The sequence below is a fragment of the Cyprinodon tularosa genome, unplaced genomic scaffold (genome assembly GCF_016077235.1).
Source record: "Cyprinodon tularosa strain WSP-4 unplaced genomic scaffold, ASM1607723v1 ctg288, whole genome shotgun sequence".
In the NCBI taxonomy this organism is placed as follows: Eukaryota; Metazoa; Chordata; class Actinopteri; order Cyprinodontiformes; family Cyprinodontidae; genus Cyprinodon; species Cyprinodon tularosa.
Window position 1 is genome coordinate 593,858 of NW_024038994.1, and position 26,641 is coordinate 620,498.

Below are 26,641 nucleotides of genomic sequence, written 5' to 3' on the forward strand. Positions count from 1 at the left end.
TGGGCAGTGTGCTAGGAGAAAATGGGATGTGAAAAATGGTGCAAAAATGCATTTTTCCATTAATAAAAGGGAATCTGGTCAGAAAAATATGCTGATTTCCATTATTGGAGACCTTCTGCATAAAGCCAAGCCTTTGCTCCGAAGATTTTGTAGTTGTTGCATTAAAATCTACCAATAATATCACCAAACTGAATAGAAAATAAGAATAACAGAGCAAGCTTATGTAATGCATTCCGGTTACATCAACTGAAATGATCGCACAATGACCTCTGGAAAGGTCTGAGCCTCTAGTTTCAAATGAAGGTGGCCATTAGGGGGCGGGGCTAAAAATTTATACCTGCTGTTCCATTAATCCTGAAGAGTCACACATGTCAGGTGGAATTTTAAATCTCATTTTATTTGTTTATACAACTATAACAAAAAAAAAGTATTTGTAAAACAATTATTTGTTTTAGAAATGTTAAAGCCCCGTTTGAAAGGCGTGTGGATGAAAAACCATGTGACCAAAACATATGAATCAAAGAGGTTTGCAGGAGAAGCAGTTTGGATTGGATTTTAGCCGGTGTGGTTCTGTAGAGGTGCGAGCAGTTAACGACCTTAACTTGTATTCATCTGTGTCTAACACAGACAGGCGCTGAGTACAGCTTATGTGGAGCCTTTATGTTTAGATAAAGTCTATGTTTAGATCCCTCCCACTGTATCTTTAAAGGCAAAAGGATGGATGTTTTATGGCTTGGATGACACTATGGAACTGGGACACAACACCTGACCTCCCAGGTTAGAGCTTTAAAGGAATAGTACACCCAAAACATGATTAGCCTTCATTTTCTACTCACCCCCATGCTGAACAACACTCTGGAGTACTTTTTTGATATCTCAAATGCATCTGGAGATCTGGGAGGCTTCTTGCTGTCTGCTGACATTCAAATAATGGAGGTCTATGGCGCCAGAGGCAGAAAGGTCCATAAAAGTCCAGAAAAAACGTGTCAATATTCCTCCATACTGCTCGTCCAATGTATTCCAAGTGTCCTGAGTGGGTAGCGTCCATAATTTACTCGAAACAAAGTCATTTAGAATGTTTTTAGAGCATAAACAGTAGTGTATAGGATTTCCTAAAAGCGCGTTCACGAGTCTACGGAAACCGCGGCAGACCAAACCAGATGAAAGTGCGCATTCAGCGTCTGCTCTGCTGATAATGCAAGCGTAGAAGAAGAAATGTGCTGTTTACCTGTGCAAAGAAAGAAACAACGAAAGAAAAATGTCTGAGGACTTCAGTGTTGAGGAAGAGCATGAGTTCTTTGCCGAGCTGAATGCGCACTTTCATCTGGTTTGGTCTGCCGCGGTTTCCGTAGACTCGTGAATGCGCTTTTAGGAAATCCTATACACTACTGTTTATGCTCTAAAAACATTCTAAATGACTTCGTTTCGAGTAAATTATGGACGCTACCCACTCAGGACACTTGGAATACATTGGACGAGCAGTATGGAGGAATATTGACACGTTTTTTGTGGACTTTTATGGACCTTTCTGCCTCGGGCGCCATAGACCTCCATTATTTGAATGTCAGCAGACAGCAAGAAGCCTCCCAGATCTCCAGATGCATTTGAGATAACAAAAAAGTACTCCAGAGTGTTGTTCAGCATGGGGGTGAGTAGAAAATGAAGGCTAATCATGTTTTGGGTGTACTATTCCTTTAACTTGTATTCATCTGTGTCTAACAGACAGGCGCTGTGAACAGCTTATGTGGAGCCTTTATGTTTAGATAAAGTCTATGTTTAGATCCTCCTCCCACTGTATCTTTAAAGGCAAAAGGATGGACGTTTTATGGCTTGGATGACACTATGCAACTGGGACACAACACCTGACCTCCCAGGTTAGAGCTTTAATCGTTCATCAAGAGGGCGAACGTCTGCTTTGGAAAGAAATGTAGGAAACTGAGCGCAGTACATAACTAAATAGATCTTAGTCTGGTATTAGCAAATGCTCAAAAGGGAAATGCATCCCAGCCTTGCAGGTTGTGGCTTATCAGAGATCTTTCTTAATGTTTTAAATGTTGATCATTTTAAGGGGATTAAAGGATCATTAAATAAAGAATTTTAAACATTAGCACATTGTAACTCATCTTCATTGTTATTTTTATAGCCATTGGAGGTAAAGAGAGCCAATCTTTTTTTTAGGAAAAAGTGAGGAGTTTTGGATACTTTATCTTAACATTTTAAACCCTACAGGTATAAATAAGGATCTATCTATTAATGAATTACTGTGATTAACCCTAAAATTAAAATTGATGATCTAATACATTTGTCTTTTTGTTTTAAAATACATAAATTCTTTTTACTTTTCTAAAAGAAATAAACTTCTTTTCAAGTATCTTTTCTTATTTGTATTTTTCTAATTAAGTTTTAGCTTATTTATATTCACAAACTAACAGCCCTTTATGCTGATTGGTCAGTGGGTGTATTTGTGTCGATCATACTCTTCAAACTGACGTGCAATGTTGGTTTTTAAAACCTAAAGTGTGTAACGGATCTATTGAATGATCTATATTTTCTATGCACAAAAATCTGACTAAATCAGGAAACAAAACAACGTGATTGGCTGTAAGGAGAGCGGAGGACACTCAGAGTTTACTGCCGACCAAGTTAGCTCTGAGAAGACTGTTACTACGGCGACTGAAACTGAGGTTCATTAAACACTTAGCGAATCGAAAAAAGTCAGTTTCCCTGTTTTCAGGTTTAGACGACTTAAGAGTTTTCGGTAAAAATGCTTCGTGAAACGGATTCCTAATCTGTTTCCATTCAACCAACAGCGTAGAAAAACAATAGTTATTAAAATTTATTTATTCGAATATTTTGTCTATAAAAAATGACAAACAGGTAAAATAGTATTCCATTCTAATTTGGAATAAATCACTATAATAGCCTAAGATAAAAAAAAAAAAAATGAATTAAAAACACTGATCAATTATCGAACAGTATGTAATGATTTCCTACTTTAAATACTTTCAGAAGTTTGAATTCTGAATATGAGCGGTCTTTTGCTTTAAACTGTCAACCCTTAGATTTCAGGGCAACATCCACCGCCAATGTCGCCCACTACCAATGCTGACCCATCAACTGCAGGGGTCAGTGTTCACCTAACCTTCGTTCATTATAAACATATTTTCATTGTTTCTTTTAATTTCTAATTTTATTTTAGACACCGTCATTTTGAAATGTTCTATAAATGATTAAATAAGAAGAGCAACAGAATAAAATACAATTTAATATAATAAAATAATAAAAAAAGCTTAGCACACTGGTGAGTTGTTCTGATTTCAGAAGAATGTGAGGGCCCCCCATGTGGTCCTTGAGAGCCCCTTGGTGCCCGCGGGGACCTCGTTGGTGACCCCTGATCTAGATTAAGTTTTTGCTTCATTAGTGAGAGGGGACTGGACCGGTTGTGTGGTGATGGTTGGTCATGTGATAGTGATGGAATTCAGGGTGTGATGGCACTATCGTGTGTTTTACAGTGTAGGAAAACTTATACCCCATTTCCACTACCCTTGAAAAACCGATCCATGCCGAGACCGGTCCGAGCTCGGATCAGTTAACCAGGCCGAGCTCGGTTCTGACGACCGTTTACACATCACGCTATCTCGGTTCCTCGACTCCTCGCCTCCTAGTGACGATCTGCGGTATTACTGCCAGTATTGAAGGAGGAAATCAAGCAGTTGGTGGCGGTAATGCAACAAAAGTTGTTTGCCAACCGCCATAAGACACAAGAAGAAGAAGACGAAGAAGGAGGGAATCAAGCAAATCAAAATGGCGGCGCCCTTCACATTCAGAAAGTTATGCTTGATTATTATGGCTGTACTTTGGTGTTTGCAGAGGATCAGGCGAAGACGGCAACCATTTTTTAAAATGTTGCATGGAGAAGATTTCGATTGTTCTTCTTCTTCTGTTTTGTGTTGGTTGGCAAGCAACGTCCGGAGGTGCATTACCGCCAACTACTGAAATGGAGTGTGAATCGGGATGTGCAGCCAGACGGAGATGACGCGTTCTGCTCATGCGCTCTTGTTATCAGAGAACCGAGCCAGGGAAAAACCGAGCCGAGCCCACCTCTGGAACTGGTCTGCAGTTAGCTCGGTCCGGTTCAGTTTGCTTTCCATTTACACACGATAAGTTATCTCAGTTACTGAGCTCGGATCGGTCTCGGCACAATTTTTCAAGGGTAGTGTAAATGGGGTAATATTGTTTATCGGCTATAAACTATATATTGGGTTAATGTTACTAAATTTTAACTTTCAGCAGCAAGGCCACAGGAAGTGGGGCTGCTACAGCACCCCATAGTGGCGAGACAGAGATTTTAAATGATTTATGAAAAATATTTTGCACAATTTATAAATTTCTTATGAATATTTTGGGAAACGATTTTGACTTTTTTATTTTACTATTACATGTAGATTTTAAAGGTATTATTTTAAGGCCTAAGCAACACAAGTTCAATGAAGTTATGTTTCCATGGCAACGTCAACCAAGCCAGTGCGTGGTATCCCAGTCACAGAAGCAGACTAGTAAATGTACGTAGTCTAATGACAGAAACATGGAGGAAATATGGCATTCAGTATTTTGAGAAATTAGCTTGACTAATTCCGTCTAAATTTAAAAAATAAAAAATCTAGCACATATCAAAAATGCAAATACATCCCCCTACAATGTATCCATTTCATCTTGTTTCCAAATATTCACCAACTTGTTCAGAAGTTTGAAACATCAGATGCACTTTGTGTGTTTCAGTCCTGCCAAAAGTCCCACAAGACTCGGAAGATTCCTGTTTTTGTCTGTTTTATCCGCTCAGTGACAAATTCTGAAAACTCCTTCAGCGCTGTCAAGCCTGGCTTCCTAATCCCAATCCAACTTCCTTCCCTCGTCATACTTGTTCCGCTTCATATTTAGTTTCCAACTCATAGTAAACAGTCGGTGTGTCTCGCTGCCCAGAGTTGAAGAAAAGTCCCTTTCAGCTCCTGACAGGACGAGATGAATTAGGAGCCATTCGGCTCCCAGGAGCTGACGTTCACAGAAAGCCGACTAGGAAATGTCACAGAAAAGGTTCGATTCAGTTTGGATTTGTTTGAAACATCTTTGTAAGAAATGAGGATGCAAAATTATTCTAACGCTGAGTTTTTCACACCCACATCCAATTCTGATGGATTAATATGATCAAAAAAGCAAAAGGATTTTAAGAATGTTTCTAGCTTGAAGGACATCCTCATTTCTTTTTTAAGACCAAAAATGTATTTTTATGTATTTTTCTTTTGGATGTCTTCGTCACTTGGAGATCTGCTGCTGTGGATTGAAAAAAAAGACAAGCATAAAAACTACTGCTTAAAGGAAAAGTCTGATCACATTTAGAAAAAATTCTGAAAGTACTTTAAATATGAAATTATTACATCCTGTTTAATAAATGATCAGTGTTTTTAATTCAGAGTAATTTGTGACGTCATGGTGCGGTATCGGCTGTTGATCAAGTCCCAGTGCTGTATCTGGTGTTTGTCACAACGCGCTATTATCCAAGTCATCTTGAAAACATTCTTCTTCCAAATGTTGGCTACATATTACGGGTTTTTTCATCATGCATGTAAAAAAATACAATACAAACACACAAATGCCATTCTCACTTTACTTCTGCTCGAAATCCACTAGGAAACCCTGGCAAAGGTTCTGACAGAAACAAATGGTGCTGGTACCAGTCAGGAATTAGATTAGAATCGCTTTAGTTATAACAAATAACAAAAAAAAAAAACCACTTTTAGTCAGTTAAAATGAAGCTCAAATGACTACAGTTCTAAATTTAGTCTAAAATTTGACAACATTTTGAAAATTTATTTCAAAAATTAAAAGGTGCCTAAAAGTTAGAAATTACACTGGAAAAAACTATCTAGAAATGAGTAAAAAATTCTTAAATTAAGTGTATTTACCCTTAATTTGATGAGTTAAATGAGATAGTTTGCCATGGAATGAGTAAATTTACACTTAAAATAAGATAATTAGATAGTATGCACTTAAAATAACACAATGCAATTGTGTTTTCTTATTTTAAGTCTAAATTGTCTTGTTCTATTGGCAAAATGTCTCCTTTACCTCCTCAATCCAACAACAAATGCACTTATCGAGATTTTGATTTTTTCCAGCGTATTCTAAGACCAAAACAAGAAATTACGGCCTCAGAGCAGCTTTGTAAAGTATGACTTTTAGCTAAACTTGATGTGAAATCATTTAGCCAGATACTCTATTGTTTATCGTTTTAAATGTACATAAATCTTGAAAGAAAATACCAAAAATACTGAGTTTTCTCAGGCTTCATAGAATAAATCTCTACCTGTTTCCACGCATCCATCTCCATCTAACCTTGTCTGAACTGCAGATCCAATGGAGAAATTTTAGACCACTCTCCTCACATAGTTGTCCTAATGTAGCCGCATTTTAGTGTTTTTAATTATGGATGCTATGTTTAAGATGCTTTGAATACAAAAAAGCTGCCAGTGGTATAAAAAAAACAGACATGATTGACAGAAACATGAGTAATATTTTCTTACAGAACCATTTATTGATCTATTGCTCTAATAGAAAAGAACAGAAAACAAATCCAATTCTAAATTACATCAAAGGAAATATCACTCATCCTTAAAATTTCCATAAGCTTGTTAAATTAAGTCATATTCAGAATTCAAACTTCTGAAAGTTCTTTAAATGTGAAATGATTCCATCCTGTTGAATAAATGATCAGTGTTTTTAATTCAGAGTAATTTTCATGTGAATGTGCTTTACTGGAGGCATCCATGTTTGTCAAAGAACACTACTGCCACCTACTGGTTAGTGACGTCACGGTGCGGTATCGGCTGTTGATCAAGTCCCAGTGCTGTATCTGGTGTTTGTCACAACGCGCTATTATCCAAGTCATCTTGAAAACATTCTTCTTCCAAATGTTGACTACATATTACGGGTTTTTTCTCTGGCCAGAAGTTCGATGGCAAATCCTCCCTCTTCAAGTTGGCGATCCAACGACCAACCCGTCCGTGGAGGATCAGGAATCAGAAAGGTGGAATAACTATTTATTTTTTGCTGTGAGCTCTGAACTTTTACACCCTGCGGTTTTGTCGTACAGTGTGAGCTGTAGCTGTGTGCAACGACTGAAATAATGCAGATAGTTCACCTAAAGTTGTCTGGATACAAGGTGAACTTTTTACTCCTTCTTTAGGGTGAACTGTATATTTTTGGGAATTTATTCTCCTGTTGAACGACTAAACTCACTAATGCAATATATGTATAGAGGGTTGCCTTGTCAGCCTTTTGCGACTCGTTCTGAGAAATAGCAGTACTTCGACTGTCTGACATGTGGTGCTCGCATTTGGCGACATTTAGCAACAGACCTGAAATGTGTGCAGTTGTTTTAGTTCCTTTAATCTCACTTGTTTTGATGGATGTGACAAGCATCCACTTGAATTTACAAAGCCAAGGTCCTCCCGCTTGAAGGTGACTCCCTCAGTTCCAACCAGCCCCTTGCTGGGAGATTGTCAGGAGCAGAATCGTTGGAGACGGACTTATTTGCATTATTGCTGCCTATTCTGACAAGATTGTGGAGGAGGCTCTGCTGTTGATGGAACATCACATTGTGTTCTCACAAGGGCTGGGTGAGATGAAAGTGATTGCCCTTGAAAAGTCAATGATTTAAAAAAAAAAGAAAAAGAAATCTCCCTCAGGCTGTACTCATCAGCGTGCTCAGAACACTCGGACCTGATGGGGTTCATCTTGGGATTTGATTGAAGGGAAATTCAGACTTAACTGCAGCGGAAGAAGTTGGTCAGTTTATGAAATCATTTTAGTTTAGTGAATAATCTTTGCATTGTTTAGAGATGAGATGAGCAGAAACTTTATAATCATGGAATTTACAAACTTTGTTCTTAAAGTGGTTAACAGTTTAACTTTAGGTTTAAGGATAAACTCAATAGCAGTACGAAGTAAGGAAGAGAGAACGTAACATCTGAGAACAAAAAAAAGTTGGGTTGCACAGTAGTTAATAGGTTTATGCACACAACTGCATCATCAAAGTAGCGACAGGTTTTGTTATTCCTTCTATATTAGTGCAACAGTAGAGCAAAACGGTTCCTTGCAAATGCATGGTGCTGCTATCCTGGCTTCTCTTCTTTGGCTTCCTGTTAAATCCAGAATAGAATTTAAAATCCTCCTTCTCACATATAAAGCCTTAAAGGAATAGTACACCCAAAACATGATTAGCCTTCATTTTCTACTCACCCCCATGCTGAACAACACTCTGGAGTACTTTTTTGATATCTCAAATGCATCTGGAGATCTGGGAGGCTTCTTGCTGTCTGCTGACATTCAAATAATGGAGGTCTATGGCGCCCGAGAGAGAAAGGTCCATAAAAGTCCACAAAAAACGTGTCAATATTCCTCCATACTGCTTGTCCAATGTATTCCAAGTGTCCTGAGTGGGTAGCGTCCATAATTTACTCGAAACGAAGTCATTTAGAATGTTTTTAGAGCATAAACAGTAGTGTATAGGATTTCCTGAAAGCGCGCACATGCGCGCTCACGACGCTACGGAAGCCGGCAGACCAAACCAGATGAAAGTGCGCATTCAGCGTCTGCTCTGCCGATAACGCAAGCGTAGAAGAAGAAATGTGCTGTTTACCTGTGCAAAGAAAGAAACAACGAAAGAAAAATGTCTGAGGACTTCAGTGTTGAGGAAGAGCATGAGTTCTTTGCCGAGCTGAATGCGCACTTTCATCTGGTTTGGTCTGCCGCGGTTTCCGTAGCGTCGTGAAATGAATGAATCAATCTGACTGGATGATCTGGTGAACTGGAAAGTGCCGACTCTCCTCCTCTTGCATGTTTCCTCTGTCCATAGCGTTCCTTGACAGTGTCGTTTCTAAGTCACCAATTTAGTGCTACTTGGTCCCAATGGAATTTCCCATTGGGAACCTGCTAGCACTAAGTTGCTAACTGGTTAGCAAGATGCTTCCGACAAACCGCCCACAACCAAATAGCTTGCGAACCTTCCGCCACAACAATCCCGCCCCCTTGATAATCGACCAATCACATTCACTTTAGTCCCTCATGTAAAGTCGGGCACCGCTCGGGAGAATTCAGAACTGCAACCGTTGGAACAGCCGTTCCCTACAACTTTAAAAATGTTTGAGTTGGGTTTTTTTTCATCAATATAACATGCGATATATTTCAGCACATGACTTTTTCAAATGAGAAATACAACAAACCCTTCGAAAACGACAGCATCATCCACTGAATAAAGAATTACTACACTGACATTTCACAGTGACTTTCTATTTGCTCTACTTTCTATTTTCTTACGTTAGACACAATGTCGATGTCTAACTCCGTCACGTCTTCCAGTCAGTCCCAGATAGCCAGACTAATGTTATGCTACATACTATACTATAGGATCCATCGGTCTATGTGGATTTTTTTGGTTAGTTCATCCAGAGTGTTACCTGTGGAAGGTCTTCAGACAGCTGGTAAACTGCATGTTTTTGCAGCTAAATGCTACACAGGTAGACATCGTTACTGCGCATCTACATGGGAGTGGGGAGTACCAATATGGCCTCCAGTGGCTTCACTTTTTTTGGGCAATCAGCAATCCATTAATTAAATAGAGGTCAGTGTTTAAAACCTGTGGAGATTGCTCTCTTCAAGATGTCACACCCCGACTGATGATTGTTTTTGCCCAGTGGATTCTCCTGAACATTTTAAAATGCAGCTAAAAACATTTGCATTGACAGGCTTTTAAATTAATTAGATGTTATGTATTTATGTGCTTTTTCGTTTGGGCATTGTAAAGCAAGTTTTAAGTTTTATCTGTGAAAGTTGATGCAGGAACAAAATTCATCTTCTTTTTCTTACCGTCTGAAATTAAATCAGACTTCTGATTCTCTTGTCGTATTAAAAACCATTTATGATGGTGAAAACACTCGCATCTTGTCTCCAAACCTAAGAAATTCTAAAAATAGATTTGAAAACTACTTGAAAAATACTTGGCTAAATATGTTTCTAATCAAAGTTATATTTTTTTTCAGTTTTTAAATACAAATCTTTTAAGGGAAAATACAAATAAAACAACAAAAAAACATTTAGATAATTTAAACCACTTACAAAAAAGAATCTATCACAGTTCAGGATGCTTTATAATGACTTCCAGGTACAATAATGTTCATGTAGCTACAACCAAATTTTATATATATATAAAAAGTGTCAATATTGATGCTCAGTATTGTTTGACAGTTGAATAAAACTGAACAGTTCAGTTCATAGTCTCACCAGTAGAGGGCAGCCAAGGCATGCTCCAACACGCTTCACCAACATGTAAGATTTGGTTTCATATCACTGCTGTAACTAATTTATAAAAAACAGTTAAAAAGAAGCACATAGAGAGAGGAAACACCTGTGGTCATTAATTATCAACAACAGTCGGTCCCACCCTATAAATGATGCTTTGCTGGACCATTTCACAGATTTGTCGAGACAAGCCTGCAGCCTGGCTGAAGAGGGGTCCCCCCCCCTTCAAAGATGAATATTTACCCTTCCATGCTTTGACAAGTGAATCATGAAGCAACAGCAGACATCAAACCTTTCTCTGTGTGTGCTGTAAGCCGACGCTACGCTGACAGCAGCGGGGATTTCTGCTTTCTTCCAAGTCATTAAATTTTGATTCTCTGATGTGCCGATAAAATGCCTTATTGTTCCTCTCTGCAGTGTTTGTTGTATTTTGTTTCAGTAGAACGTGGTCAAAGTAGAGAGCAGAGTTAATGCAGCTGATATATCAGAGGCCACTTAAGGATATGCTATACAAGCCAAATGGACCAACAAGACAAGGAGGCGCTTTTAGCTGCCAAATTGTCCCTTTAGTCCAGGGATGCAGCACGCAGGCCACTTCTGAAGCTCTTTCCACTCTGCTGTATTTTTAAATTCAGCTGCTTTAAAGAGCAGAAAATCCCTGCCAGTCTCAGTAACAAAGTAAAACCACCAGCACTGATTTTTAGTTCAACCGATCGGATAAAAGCAGGAACACAAAGCATTTTGGGTAAACACTGGGAACTCTCTGGTCAGCAGGGTTCTTATTATACTAAATCTTCAAAGTTAACGTCTATACCAGGGGTGACTAATTAAAAATCATCGGGGTCCGAATAAAGAAAATCATCAGGGTTCCTACAGCATAAGGCAAGTTAAATTTAAGAGTTTTTAATGCCACTTGAAATAAAAATTTAAGACCAAATTCACAAGAAACACAAGAAAAACCTGCTTGCGACATCTTAACCCAAAGGTTTATTTTAACATAAACCACTGCACTAATGTTTCAAATGTTGAAAAGCTTCCCATACAGGAAGAAAGCTAAAAACACACAAATGACAGATATATTTGAACAATTATTTAACTGAATTCACAAACTTTGTTTTAGCAGGGAACAAAACAAATCAGTTTTAAAGCCCCAACATAACCAGTGCTAAGTCTTTTTAGCAGCTATTTTTCTTTGTATGGTTTTCTTAGTATGTTTGATTTGGTGATAAGTGGAGGCGTTGCAGAGACAAGGGTGGAACTAAACTGAGAAATACCGGCTGTTTCTCTGTAACTCCATTTTGACGCTTTGTGTTTCGTGCTTCGCATGTGCGACTCCACTGCCTTAATTCCCATCGTTCTGAGCTTCAATGACTTCTTGCACTAAATCCACTGAGCCTCATGTATGTTCCCTGGTTTTAGCCGTGGAGGAAACTCTTGGCTGGAGACAATTTAGGTTACATTTACACTTGCTCATATTTTCCAGACAAAAAGTTAATGACGAATCTCCCAAATGTCCCGGCCGCAACAACGCATTATTGGTTCCGCTATCGGGACGGAACCAATAATGGCGAGACGTTATTTTTATTTTTTTTTTATAAAAAAAAAAAAAAGGTAAATTTTAACGTTTTATTTAGATTACAAAAATAAATCGTAATAAAAATAATCCTGTTTATGTTTTAAAAATTCAGACCTACGAAAGACTGATTTAAGACATTTTAATACCAATTAAGGCCTTAGTTTTATTTTGAAGAATTCAATGCCTTTTAAGACTTTTCAAGGACCAGCGGGAACCCTGCAGTAAAGGTCCGGAGACATTTTTAATCATAATCTGTAAAACATATTTCAAGAAAATAGAAAATTTTTCCATTTTAAAATCTAAAGTGTTTTTTTTTTCTAAGTAGAGAACAACAATCGTTCATTTTGGCTTATAGACAATTTCCTGATTCCCATACTTTCTCAAACACCTGAACTGAGCGTTTGTTATTTTCTTTATTTTTTCTGTCTTAAAGGAATAGTACACCCAAAACATGATTAGCCTTCATTTTCTACTCACCCCCATGCTGAACAACACTCTGGAGTACTTTTTTGATATCTCAAATGCATCTGGAGATCTGGGAGGCTTCTTGCTGTCTGCTGACATTCAAATAATGGAGGTCTATGGCGCCCGAGGCAGAAAGGTCCATAAAAGTCCACAAAAAACGTGTCAATATTCCTCCATACTGCTCGTCCAATGTATTCCAAGTGTCCTGAGTGGGTAGCGTCCAGAATTTACTCGAAACGAAGTCATTTAGAATGTTTTTAGAGCCTAAACAGTAGTGTATAGGATTTCCTGAAAGCGCGTTCACGACGCTACGGAAGCCGGCAGACCAAACCAGCGCATTCAGCTCGGCAAAGAACTCATGCTCTTCCTCAACACTGAAGTCCTCAGACATTTTTCTTTCGTTGTTTCTTTCTTTGCACAGGTAAACAGCACATTTCTTCTTCTACGCTTGCATTATCGGCAGAGCAGACGCTGAATGCGCACTTTCATCTGGTTTGGTCTGCCGCAGTTTCCGTAGACTCGTGAACGCGCTTTCAGGAAATCCTATACACTACTGTTTATGCTCTAAAAACATTCTAAATGACTTCGTTTAGAGTAAATTCTGGATGCTACCCACTCAGGACACTTGGAATACATTGGACGAGCAGTATGGAGGAATATTGACACGTTTTTTGTGGACTTTTATGGACCTTTCTGCCTCGGGCGCCATAGACCTCCATTATTTGAATGTCAGCAGACAGCAAGAAGCCTCCCAGATCTCCAGATGCATTTGAGATATCAAAAAAGTACTCCAGAGTGTTGTTCAGCATGGGGGTGAGTAGAAAATGAAGGCTAATCATGTTTTGGGTGTACTATTCCTTTAATGAGAGCAGTGGGCTTTAGGCTTTAACCCTTTTCCACAGGTTTTTGATCACTTCATTCCCTTACAAATGGAGTCCCCCCCCCCGTCCCTCAGTGAGATCTAGACGCACAAGATCTATATCTAGCAATTCAGCAAAGATCCTGTTACATGGCTGCACATCTTATTTTGGCATCTGACCAATTAGATGAGCCTTTGAATGATATATTAAATCACTATAAATTAAGTTGGAGAAAAAAAAAGTTAACAAGTCAAGAAAAAAAAGTAAGAAGTTAATTGAAAAGTAAAAAAAAACTAGTTAAGAATTATATTTAGGCTTATAAACTAAAAAATATAATTTTAAGTATCAGCATTAATGCATCTAAGGTTATATTGTAGCAAAAAATAAGTGCTTTTTTTTTTACTCTCAGTGTTTTTCATGAATTTCTTATAGAATAAATTTTGTTATTAAATTGCCATTCATTTTGCCATAAAAATATCATTTTTTTAATGTTACAAAGGAAGTAAACTCTTGTCCTGGATTCAAATAACACTACTGGCTTAGAATATTGATTTTCAAAGTATTTCACTGGGTTTCCCTATAAAGGCTTTAAACCTGGGTTTAACCGGAGACTAAGCCATTCTCAAGCACATATCAAGGAGCTCATTTTGAGCCTGGATCCAGATTTATTGTTGATTCTGTTCATGGTGGAGAATCCTGCTTCACAGCAGCAGGTTGAGCCAAACATCCTCTAAATGTTCAGGGTCATCCTTGAGCACGCCATTTCACTTTTCCTTCACCAGTTCACCGTCTGTGCGGTCTTGATCAGTCTTATTTAATACATTCAAAAATGTAATATTTTCATTTATAAGATATATTTATTTGTTTGATTTTGGAAACAAATATAGTATTAATCTTATTTATTTTCTGGCTACTAAAAATAATAATCTTCGATTATAGAAAAGCTACTTATGGCTTCTGTATAGTTAAAATAAACTAATGAGCAGTTTAACAGGAAATGCGTTTTCCCTCTTTTTTTATATATATATATGCCTAATGACATTTAGGGATATGTTGTAATGGGTGATGTGTCACATTTCTGTATTTGTAGCTGTGAAAAAGGCTGTTATTATTCGTAAACTAGAAAGCTGTATGATTGAGTCCATTTCTGTACCTTTGTCCTTCAGCCTGGAGACGGTTTACAGAAATTTAAAGTGATGCAGAGATTAATGGTGCTGTAACCTGGTCCTTTTTTTATCTTGAGTAAAAACTCATATTTCATAGGGAGCATTTTGTTAAAATTTAATAAATATTCAATGTGAAAGTACAACACAACAAGATTTGAATGGCCTACTTCTAGAGAAATCCAAAAAAGCCCCACCATCACCCCCACAACATCTTTGATTCCTCCTTAAATAAAAATGTCCATGAAAAATGACCAATAATGGAATAAAATAAAAACTATACCATCCAAATAAAAATACAAAAACAAAAAACTGATACTGCAATAAGAATAACAAAACCATTTTAAAGTTTTTTTGTTTGTGTCTTTATATTAAATTAATGTAGGACTGAAACAGTTAATTTGATTAAACGATTATGGAAACAACTAATTTAGTATATTTCAGAGTGTAGAGACTCTAAAACATGCCTTTAGCTGACAGAGCTACCCACTTAGAGCAGCTATTATACCAATATATTGTAAAAAATAAATGAAAATATGTAAAATATTTCGCATTTCAGATAAAAACTATCCACTCTATCCAGAACTCCTCAAGTGGAAAACTTTTAGTTTCACCTGGTTTAATTTAATTAAAAGTCTTGTTTAAGGAACTTTAGGCTAACCAATTATTAAGCCATTAATAAAAAAAAATAATAATCAACAGATTAATTAATTGGCAAACTAGAGATTTCTTGCAGCTCTACCTTAATGTGAGGTCTAGTTTCCAGTTGCTGTTTTCTGCTTACTTTCACCATACCGCATTACACCAGCAGGTGGCAGTAGGCCAGTCGGTTTGTTTGTGTCGCTGCATTGCTCTGTCCTTATCTGGGATTTTATTTTAACTATTATTTTTCTTTTTTGTCTTGCCTAAAATCGACTAAAACTATAACCAAAACTAAACGGAAACTAAGCATTTCCAAAAACTAAACTATTAAAGACTAAAATCGGAAATAAAACTAACATAGAATGGAAATATCAGATGTCAAATCTAGAAAAATAAAACAAATGAAGATTTAAAACTATTGAAGATCAGAACAAATGAACCTTGCAATATTTAAAAGTCACATAAAAAAATTAGGTATTATTTTTAAAAGCAGGACTTTAATGAACCACTGGCAGGTTTCAATGATGGAAGTGATGAAAAAGGAGCTTCGACAAGATTGGAAAAACCGTACAAATGTTTCCTTTGGAATATTGATACCTCAGATAAGCCTGGCTGTAAGCTGCTGTGATGCTATTGAGCTCACTGTTTAATCCTGCAGCCCCTGACAGATGAAGCAGTGTGTCATACTGTGTGGACAATTGACTTTACCTGGGATTTCCAGTAGAGAGGATGGCTGTGGAGCTCAATAGTTCTTCATATAGATCGGCGCCTGACACTGGGAAGGCTGTGTGCTGGGCCAGGAGCACCCGGCGGATGGCAAACAGAGCCTGAAATACAGAAAACACCGACTCAAACCGCTGCTGCAGACACCAGCTGGAAAGTTTTCAGAATCATCCAGCAACCGATGAACTTCATCGCATTTACTTATAATTGCTATGAAATGAAGTTGATTTTGTGTCTGCGGAACCATATATTAGTTTGACTCATGCTGAAATGACCCAGATTTTTCCTTCAAATGTCATCTTTCAAATGCCCTGAACAAGGTTTGCAGAGTCTTTCAAACCAATTGATACAGAATTTGTTAAAGGAAAAGTCCGGTCAGCAAGGAATAATCAATGGGTCATTATTTATACCTAAAACTAATAATGGAATGAGAGCTAAGAACAAAGTATAATTTTGTGATGAGGCTGGAGCCATGGATGTAGGACCCTATAAAATCCATTTTATTTTTTCCCAAATTCAGTTTTTTCTATTTTAATTTTTGAAAATTAATTTTTGTTCCGTTTATTTCAGTTTAACATGCGAAAAAAGTCAGAATTCTGACTTTTTTCTCAGAATTCTGACTTTAATCTCAGAATTCTGACTCAATTCTGACAATAAAAAAGTCAGAATTCTGAGAAAAAAGTCAGAATTCTGACTTTTTTCTCAGAATTCTGACTTTAATCTCAGAATTCTGACTCAATTCTGACAATAAAAAAGTCAGAATTCTGAGAAAAAAGTCAGAATTCTGAGATTAAAGTCAGAATTCTGACTTTTTTCTCAGAATTCTGACTTTAATCTCAGAATTCTGACTCAATTCTGACAATAAAAAAGTCAGAATTCTGAGAAAAAAGTCAGAATTCTGAGATTAAAGTCAGAATTCTGACTTTTTTTATTGTCAGAATTCAGTCCAAATTCTGAGAAAAAAGTCAGAGTTCTGACTTTTTTCCCATACTAAACTGAAATAAAATTTAAAAATCAGTAATTTTTTTTTTTCCACTGCCCCTAATCCTCTTCCGTATTTACCCTTTGCATAAAAAGAACGTGCTTTTAATGTTAATGATTAAAATGTACACAAATAAAATAGGAATGACCTTAAATTTATTGAGATAAAAAAACACATTTCCTCAGTACTTTTACTGCATGATGCAACATAACACTGCACTCTAAGTACTAACAAAATATTATTAATATCAACCAATGGTTATAAATAAAAGTGCTCCATTAGCTTTTTCAAGTAAAAAAATAAAATAGGACCTCTTAATTTCAGAATTATAAAGTATTTCATAAAGAATCATATTTTCCATACAGTACATTAAAGTGCATAAAAAACAAGGCAAAATACAGCAAGTATTCCTGAGTTATATGATTAAAGTGGACTTTGTCATCATGTAACAGACAAAAACTTTTGATCAAAAGTTACTTAAACAAGTATACAAGTTGTAGGACTAATCCTTGTGAGCTACCTTTCTTCATTTAAGCTTCCCACCTATCAGAAACATGACAATTGAAATACATGATTGCCAGCCTCTTTGTATTGAGTTCAGAGAGTCTCTCTCTTGTCTGTGAGAAGAGTTTTGTATTTGTATTTAGTATTTTTTGCGCTTCCAATCAATGGAATGTTGACAAAACTTTCTAAACAATAGTTCACCTGACACTTAAAAGTCACGAGGGAACTGCTCGGCACAGAATTTCATTTCAAATGTAGAAATTATGCGTTTACACTAGATTCCACGTTAATTTGCCAACTCCGCGATTCTGCGATCGCGGAATTATAGGGCCCTATGGATGTCTCCTCATCTGCTAACATGTGTGATGTGATGTTGTGATGATGTGGCAAACCGGAGTTCTATAAAATGCAACTACTGCCACCTACTGGTTAGTGACGTCACGGTGCGGTATCGGCTGTTGATCAAGTCCCAGTGCTGTATCTGGTGTTTTTGTCACAACGCGCTTTTATCCAAGTCATCTTGAAAACATTCTTCTTCCAAATGTTGGCTACATATTACGGGTTTTTTCTCTGGCCAGAAGTTCGATGGCAAATCCTCCCTCTTCCAGTTGGCGATCCAACGACCAACCCGTCCGTGGAGGATCAGGAATCAGAAAGGTGGAATAACTCTTTTTTTCACTTTTACCCGATGTATTCCAGCATCCAGCTGCCATGCACGTGGGCATTGTCAGTTTCACTATAGCTCTGGTGAATTTCAATGGTGAAGTCCTCTGGAAATCTTCAATAATTGTTGTTGATTGCAGATGTGTCTAGTAGTTCCCATTGATTTAGCTTGTAAAGCGGGGAGAATGGCGCTAGGCTTACCGCACCGTGACGTCACTGCTGGAAGATGGCAGGAGGGAGGGGTTACTATATTTGGGCAAAAATGGCCGCTCCCAGACTCAGTGATTGCAAAGAAAATTGTTAATTTTTTTTACTATTTAAGGCTAAATTCATTAAATCACCGCAAATGTTTTCGTTGTACGCATAAATTCTGGTGCATTTGCAGGAATGCTTTTTAATGTACACTGTCCCTGTGAAATAAATAAATTAATTTAATTAAATTAAATAATGATCCATTGATCATTCCTTGCAGACCGGAATTTTCCTTTAAATCGCTGCACTTAACATCTGTTCCGATTTAAACTCATGCAACTATTTTTAGGCTCTTGTGCTTCTCCAGATGTTGTAAAAACAGCACCAAGTGTCGTTCCCAGAATCCCTAAACGTAGGTCACTCTGGCAATGAACTAATTTCCAGGAGACGGAACAAGGTTTTTCCTGACGCCTACCTTTAGAATCAGCCGGAGGATAAATTTATAAGGTTTAATTTCCTTTTAAATTTTTCTCAAATGCGCAATTATTCAAAGACCGTAGAAATAAAATTGGCTCCTATTTAGAATAAGTATCTTCATTAGTTCAGTGGATGAACTCTACACCTTTTTATGTAACTGACAGCAAAGCGCAGCAAAGAAGCTCAGCAGAGAACAAAGTTTGGCTTGCTTAATTGTAATCTATGGCTCAGTAACCATTGATCTAGACGGAGCCACACCCATTCTTGCATTATGATAGACATGTTAGGGGAACCGCATTGAGCATCCGGCTGCATTTCTCTACTAAAAGTTTATTCTTTGAAAATGTTCCTCCCAGAAACGAGGCTGGATTATAAACAGTTTGTCGAAAAAGTCTGAGCGCTTCACCGGAGCCTCCGCTCGCCGCTGCTGCTCCACGCATTGTGGAGAAATGCTCTCCAGCATATCAATAAACGGTTCCACGGTAAATCCCCCACACGCACCTCTTGCCTTCTCATTAATTAGGCAGAGAAACACAACAGGCATCGACCGAGACCGACTGCTAGAGCAGACGGTGATGACAGGGAGGATCTAACCTGACAGGCTTTCACGCCAACTAATCAATCAGCTTTCAAAGAGATCCTGGTTTTTCATTTTCTAAACTACAGGTAACTTCCAACCAAAGAACAAAAAGGCGAGGCGAGCGAGTCCGATGAAACATGGCTATAATTAATCATCTTGCTGAACTCTAAAAAACAGATAAATGTTGTGGTTATATGTTATGTTATTGATCAGAGCCAATATGTGGTAAAACTTGCCTTATTGTTCTAAAACATAAACGTAATATATGGATTTTCCTCAAGCTTTATATGAGTTTACTTGCTTCCAGGCTATGAACACAGAGCTATAGAGCATTTTAAGCATTTTCTTTTTGCTGCAATGAGTGAATGCTTTTAATAGACCCACCTTTAGGATATTCATAAAAGAACAAAAAGAGCTTCCTAAAGGAGCTTATGTTTTTCATCTTATGGAGGTGAAAGATATTAGCTTGGTGTTAAATGGGCCGTAGCGTCGTGAATCAGTGAGCCTATCAGGATACAGTTGCAATGTGTTATCTGCCCACTTACTGCTTGATTCTCACCAGCCATACAGTCAGGAGGGGATTCACCGTTAGAAGATATTAGGCAGTTGACAAGGGCCCCAAGTTCCTGGGGGCCCCATAAAACTCTGATTCCATGTATGGTTAATACAACTATTCCTTATTCGTGCACATTAATTATGTTTTTGATTAAATCCTTTGGCTAAAATGCCATCAGAACGCTGACAATATTAAGTGTGTCTCAGCCCCCCCCTTCAGTTTCCACCATATTGGATCAGCCCATTTGCTGCACATGTTCAGAAAGGTCCAAACAGACAGCAGCAAACCATTTGAAAACAAACCATGCAAAGAGCAGTGTTGCCAACTTAGCGCTTTAGTCGCTATATTTAGTGACTTTTCAGACCCCTCTAGCACTTTGATTTCTAAAAAGCTCCTAGCGCCAAATCTAGAGACTTTTTTCTGCTACTGGAGACTTTGGAGACAACATCTAAGAGCAGCAAACTCTGCTCTCCAGAGCAAGTAGATTGGTAACTCCGCCTCATGGCTTTATCCAGCTGCTGCCTACCTTTGTGAAGCAGGAAAAAGACTAAAACAAAGAGAATCCGGTAGAACTTTTTATTGCCTACCTGGAATGGGTGACAGTAGTTGAAGAACTTTTGGCTCTCAAAATGGTATCGGTGCCCTATTGGTTGGTACTCGCCGATACCGATACCATCATTTTTGTGCTGGATCGGTAGCCTCGTGAGACCATCCTGATCTCGCGAGCTTTCAAGGTTTCACTCGCAGATCAGTCTGGAGACTCTCCGTTAAAGAAAATTTGGAGCCGTTCACCAAACGAACGTCCAATCAGCGTTGGCTTTGAGGCGGGTTGAGGTGTGACGCAACGAGAAGCGCGACAGTTCAGTCTAAAGAACATGGCGGCTTCAGCCGAGCAAGTTTTATCGGAATTACAGAGTATTTCTTCACTGAAAGAAGAGCAAAACACTGCTCTGGAGGCTTTTCTCAGAAGGAATAGATGTTTTTGCTCTTCTCCCGCTGGTTTCGGCAAGAGTAGCCTGGCTTGTGGTTGTGTTTTCGTCGTTGCTCTGTTAGTACGTTATATGCTTCATTGATCTGATTGGTTTATTTGGCCCGTCTATCACCAACATAGGCCAATCAGCTAAGCAGTATTTTCGCCCCTTCCCAAAATTACTTCAACGGAAGGTTTCCAGATGGATATGCGGAGCAAATCCATCTGGCCGAGTCAGGTTACTGGATCGGGGCCCCGGCCGATACTGGTATCGGTGCAAAATTAGCATTAGATGATTGTTAAAGAAGTTTGTCTCTGTCTCTTATTTGTCTGTTATTTCAGTCTTCTCAGCTTCAGACACTCAGGCTTGCTTATAGTCCTCCTCGCTGCTCTTAATATTTTTTCACCTCAGAGCTTTTTAGGTTTAAGGTTCCTTGTGGATTGCTTTGATCTTTCTGAGGTAAAAGTCAAATCTAACTGAAATTCTAAGATTTTTTCCTAAAGTGACATTACTAGGACCTACTTTAAAGAAGGAATCTGTAAATTTTGGTTTGATCTTTTAGCCTTTTTTCCCCCTTTTATCTTATTATAAATAAAGTTTGAAATTCCTTAGATCACAAAACTTCCTGGATAGTTAACGATGTTGCTCTTTGAAGGTATTTTGACATCGCTCTAGTGATGGCAGAGCTCTCTGACAGAACTGGGAGGAACCAAATTCCTTTTCCTTCAACCGGATTCCTCACATACGACCTTTTGTCTATTCTTCTCCAGGTGTTCCAAGCGATCGGTTGGACGATTCATCAGAGAATTTAACTTTGCTCAAATCTTCATCTTCCCATACGTGTATTTTAAGCGTAGTTTCAGGTCTTTGTCGATGTGTTTTGGGAAAGGAGGCTTCTTTCTTGTACAGCTTTTGTCCAAAAGCTTTTTTTCCTCCATGCGTACCCGATGGTAAGACAAATCATTTATGATGTTCTACAAGAAACCTGTCCTGATCTTACATAGTCTTATGAGCTCTGCCCAAGGGCTAATTGACGGAGGACATGAGAAGATGATGAAATCAAACCCAACTACAACTATCTGATTTGCAGAGCGTTATTCTTCCAACCCAGCCTCGGTTGCCTCTGAGTTGGATTGCCACCAATCTGAACTGACATATGCCCCAAGGTAATCCCTGTCCAACTCTCTTCCACTTAACCACAGTAGGGTTGCAATGGCACAAAAATGTTGAACTCTATATCGATACCAGGAAAATATTTGCTATTTTATACAATTTCTTTTATGTATTTCTGATCAGAATTGCATGTGCTAGTTAAATAACTGTAAATAAATACCAAATAAATAAGGCAGGTATAACAAAAACTGACAATATTTTATGGTTATAATAATAATAACAATAACTGACCTTTATTGTTCTCACATTGGAGAAATGTACCTCTGTATTTAACCTATCCCCTTGGGGAGCAGTGGGCTGCCATTGTGTGGCACCCAGGTAGCAACGTGGGGCTAAAAGTCTTGCTCAGGGACCCAGAGTGGCAGTCTGTGGGAGTGGGACTTTAACTCAGAACCTCTGGATTCCAATCCAACTTTATTTATGAAGCACTTTTTAATTTCGCAAAGGACCAAAGTGCTGTACAGTGAAACAACATAACACCATTACAGACTCATCTATAGACACATCTACAACAGAATAAAAATAAAGGTCATTTAAAATAATGTATCGCAGACTACAATCAACATCTCACACATTCCGTAAAAGTTTAAAAAAATATCCACTGGACTTGGTTTCCAAGATTTGAAGACGTTTCTCCACCTCTCCAGGAAACTTTCTCAATTCAAATGTCTGGATCCGCAGTGAGTTTGAGTCTTTATAGACAAAGCCTTGTATCGCTTGGAAACACGCAAATAGAAACCGATGAATGGGTCGTTTGGTTCCATTGTTAGCCTGTAATATCTGAAGCCTATCTATGATTCTGAAGGTTGGTGTGGGGGTTTTAGACAGAGGCTAGTGCATCCTAAAGATAAAACCCCCAGACTGGCCTTCAGAATCATAGACAGGTTTCCAAGCGATACAAGGCCTCGTCTATATAAAGACTCAAACTCACTGCGGATCCAGACATTTGAATTGAGAAAGCTTCCTGGAGAGGTGGCGAAACGTCTTCAAATCTTGGAAACCAAGTCCACTGGATATTTTTTAAACTTTTACGGAATGACTATGACCTGGATGACTGAGAACCTTCATCAAGCAGCTGATCGGCTGACCTGAGTGAACGGGAGGATGCATGAAGGTGCAGCAACTAGAAAGATAAGATGGAGCAAGACCATGGGCAGACTTCAAAACAAATAAAAGGGGTAATATTTACGATTGCCAGATAAAAGACACGCTTCAGCGTTTAGCGCTCTCTGGAGTTAAGCGATGTTAGAGGCATTAACCCCCAAATAAAGGGCGTTACAGTAACCCAGCTGGGTAGTGATAAGGGCATGACTGTCTCTAAAAGATCTCTAGAGAAAATGGGCTTTATTTTGGCCAACTGCCCTAAAGGGAAACACCTTTTTTTTTACATTTGGCCCTTGATTTTCCGTTATTCCATCATGTTCTACTCACCCATATGAGTTTTGTGTCATTTGGAGCCGTTCTGAAGATATTCCGTTAGGTTATATCCAAGTAATGTCTTCCTATGGGCAACGACTTGAAGGCACAAACTGAACTGTTCATCATTTATTCTTTATGGTACGCCAGCATTCAGAACATGGAGGCCAATCACTGTCCCCCAGACATCCACGGTTAGATTTGTAATATTTATATCTTTTAAAAACAAAGCGCCGGGTGTATGATGTCATCCATTCATTCATCCTGTCCGCTGAACTGCTACTAGTTTTCCTCACATGCCTGGAAGATGTCTAGTGCTGCTACCACAGATGATCTCGCTCTCCAAATGGAATTGAACGATTCAGATTAGCTAGAATGAATAGAAGGGGTAGAGCGTAGCCGGCTGTGGCCCGGGCTGCCTGTTACGACTACAGTCCGGCGCGTGGATGACGTCATACACACTCCGCTTTGTTTTAAAAAAATATATAAATATAAAAAATATAGCCATGGATGTCTGGGGGCAGAAAATGGACTCAGGGTTCCTACAGCATAAGGCAAGTTAAATTCAAGACTTTTTAATGCCACTTGAAATAAAAATTTAAGACCAAATTCACAAGAAACACAAGAAAAACCTGCTTGCTCCAACTTAACCCAAAGGTTTATTTCAACATAAACCACTGCACTAATGTTTCAAATGTTGAAAAGCTTCCCATACAGGAAGAAAGCTAAAAACACACAAATGACAGATATATTTGAACAATTATTTAACTGAATTCACAAACTTTGTTTTAGCAGGGAACAAAACTAATCAGTTTTAAAGCCCCAACATAACCAGTGCTAAGTCTTTTTAGCAGCTATTTTTCTTTGTATGGTTTTCTTAGTATGTTTGATTTGGTGATAAGTAGAGGCGTTGCAGAGACAAGGGTGGAACTAAACTGAGAAATACTGGCTGTTTCTCTGTAACTCCATTTTGACGCTTTGTGTTTCGTGCTTCGCATGTGCGACTCCACTGCCTTAATTCCCATCGTTCTGAGCTTGAATGACTTCTTGCACTAAATCCACTGAGCCTCATGTATGTTCCCTGGTTTTAGCCGTGGAGGAAACTCTTGGCTGGAGACAATTTAGGTTACATTTACACTTGCTCAGATTTTCCAGACAAAAAGTAAATGGCGCATCTCCCAAATGTCCCGGCCGCAACAACGCATTATTGGTTCCACTATCGGGACGGAACCAATAATGGCGAGCCGTTATTTAAAAAAAAAAAAAAAAAAAAAAAAAGGTCAATTGTAATGTTTTATCTAGATTACAAAAATAAATTATAATAAAAGTAATCCTTTTTATGGGGTTTTAAAAATTAAGACCTACGAAAGACTGATTTAAGACATTTTAATACCAATTAAGGCCTTAGTATTATTTTGAAGAATTCAATGCCTTTTAAGACTTTTTAAGGACCAACGGGAACCCTGGGACTGATCCAATATGGTGGAAACTGAAGGCCGGCTGAGACACACCTAAAATTATAAACGTTCTGATGGCATTTTAGCAAAAGGATTTTCATCGAAACATAATTAATCTGCAAAAAAAAAGGATTAGTTGTATTAACCATACATGGAAACAAGAGTTTTATGGGGCTCAAAGGAACTTGGCCTGATTGTAAATCACACCCCCCACCCCACCCAAACGTGCAGCAAAGGCTTTTTATTTTTGCAATTTATATCTGCCTTTTCTATGCACATATATTTTCCATTACATTAACTAAATAAATCCTTAAACTTAAACATGAATCTGACTTTTTTTTGTATTTTGCTAAAACAAGAATAACCTAATTTTCTTTTTTTTTTCAAATCTGCAAACACGTATCCATGTTTCTTTCGTTTGTGCTGCTCCCTTTCCATCACTTCCTCCTCCCACATTGACTGAACCGAAACCACGGCAGCTGCATGCAGAATAACAAAAAGCTTAAGATTTATAACTGTGGAAAATAAGCGTCTAAACCCCAAACTCAAGGATTAAGAATCAAGGTCAAACTCTGCAGCAAGCTGCTGTATGTTTTGGTTTTAGGTCACGTGAGAAGGAGCACAGTCGTTTTCAAGGAGCGACTTGCCGGATTTTCAGCCAAAAGGTTGCGGTCAAAGGTGGTAATACCACTAATCTAGCTAAACATCCACTGATCCAGACCTTTACTTGACCCACTGAGGCTCCAGAGGCAGCTGTTGTTAAAGATTTATTTATGTCACATCTGCCCTGTTGTGTTTTGGGTTTTTTTCCTCCCTAAACATTCACGCTAACGCTGTTCCAGCATTTAGTTGCAAACAAACAATCATCAGTTTTACCTTCTAATCGCTATAGCTACTGGGTGGGGAGGTAATCCCAACGATGGTGGCTTTGCAACAGAGCGTCAGATCTATCTCCACCTTCTCCACCCAGGGTTCCTACAGCATAAGGCGAGTTAAATTCAAGACTTTTTAGGACTTTTTAATGCCACTTGAAATAAAAATTTAAGACCAAATTCACAAGAAACACAAGAAAAACCTGCTTGCGACAACTTAACCCAAAGGTTTATTTTAACATAAACCACTGCACTAATGTTTCAAATGTTGAAAAGCTTCCGATACAGGAAGAAAGCTAAAAACACACAAATGACAGATATATTTTAACAATTATTTAACTGAATTCATAAACTTTGTTTTAGCAGGGAACAAAACTAATCAGTTTTAAAGCCCCAACATAACCAGTGCTAAGTCTTTTTTGCAGCTATTTTTCTTTGTATGGTTTTCTATGTTTGATTTGGTGATAAGAGGAGGCGTTGCAGAGACAAGGGTGGAACTAAACTGAGAAATACCGGCTGTTTCTCTGTAACTCCATTTTGACGCTTTGTGTTTCGCGCTTCGCATGTGCGACTCCACTGCCTTAATTCCCATCGTTCTGAGCTTGAATGACTTCTTGCACTAAATCCACTGAGCCTCATGTATGTTCCCTGGTTTTAGCCGTGGAGAAAACTCTTGGCTGGAGACAATTTAGGTTACATTTACACTTTCTCTTATTTTTTCCAGACAAAAAGTTAATGGTGCATCTCCCAAATGTCCCGGCCGCAACAACGCTTTATTGGTTCCGCTATGGGGACGGAACCAATAATGGCGAGCCGTTATTTTTTTTAAATAAAAAAAAAAAAGGTCAATTTTAATGTTTTATAATAACTTATAATAATAATTTATAATAAAATGTATCCTATTTATGTTTTAAAATTAAGACCTACGAAAGACGGATTTAAGACATTTCAATACCAATTAAGGCCTTAGTTTTATTTTGAAGAATTCAATGCCTTTTAAGACTTTTCAAGGACCC

The 26,641-nt window shown here is 38.2% G+C and overlaps 1 protein-coding gene across 1 annotated transcript in view; it reads right to left on the reverse strand.

Annotated features, from left to right (window-relative positions):
- Positions 1–26,641, reverse strand: part of rad51d (RAD51 paralog D) — a 45,563-nt gene that overhangs the window by 14,270 nt on the left and 4,652 nt on the right. Inside the window, exon 3 of the mRNA XM_038290762.1 lies at positions 15,768–15,886. Coding sequence (XP_038146690.1) covers positions 15,768–15,886 — 119 coding nt within the window. The remainder of the gene's footprint in view (positions 1–15,767; positions 15,887–26,641) is intronic.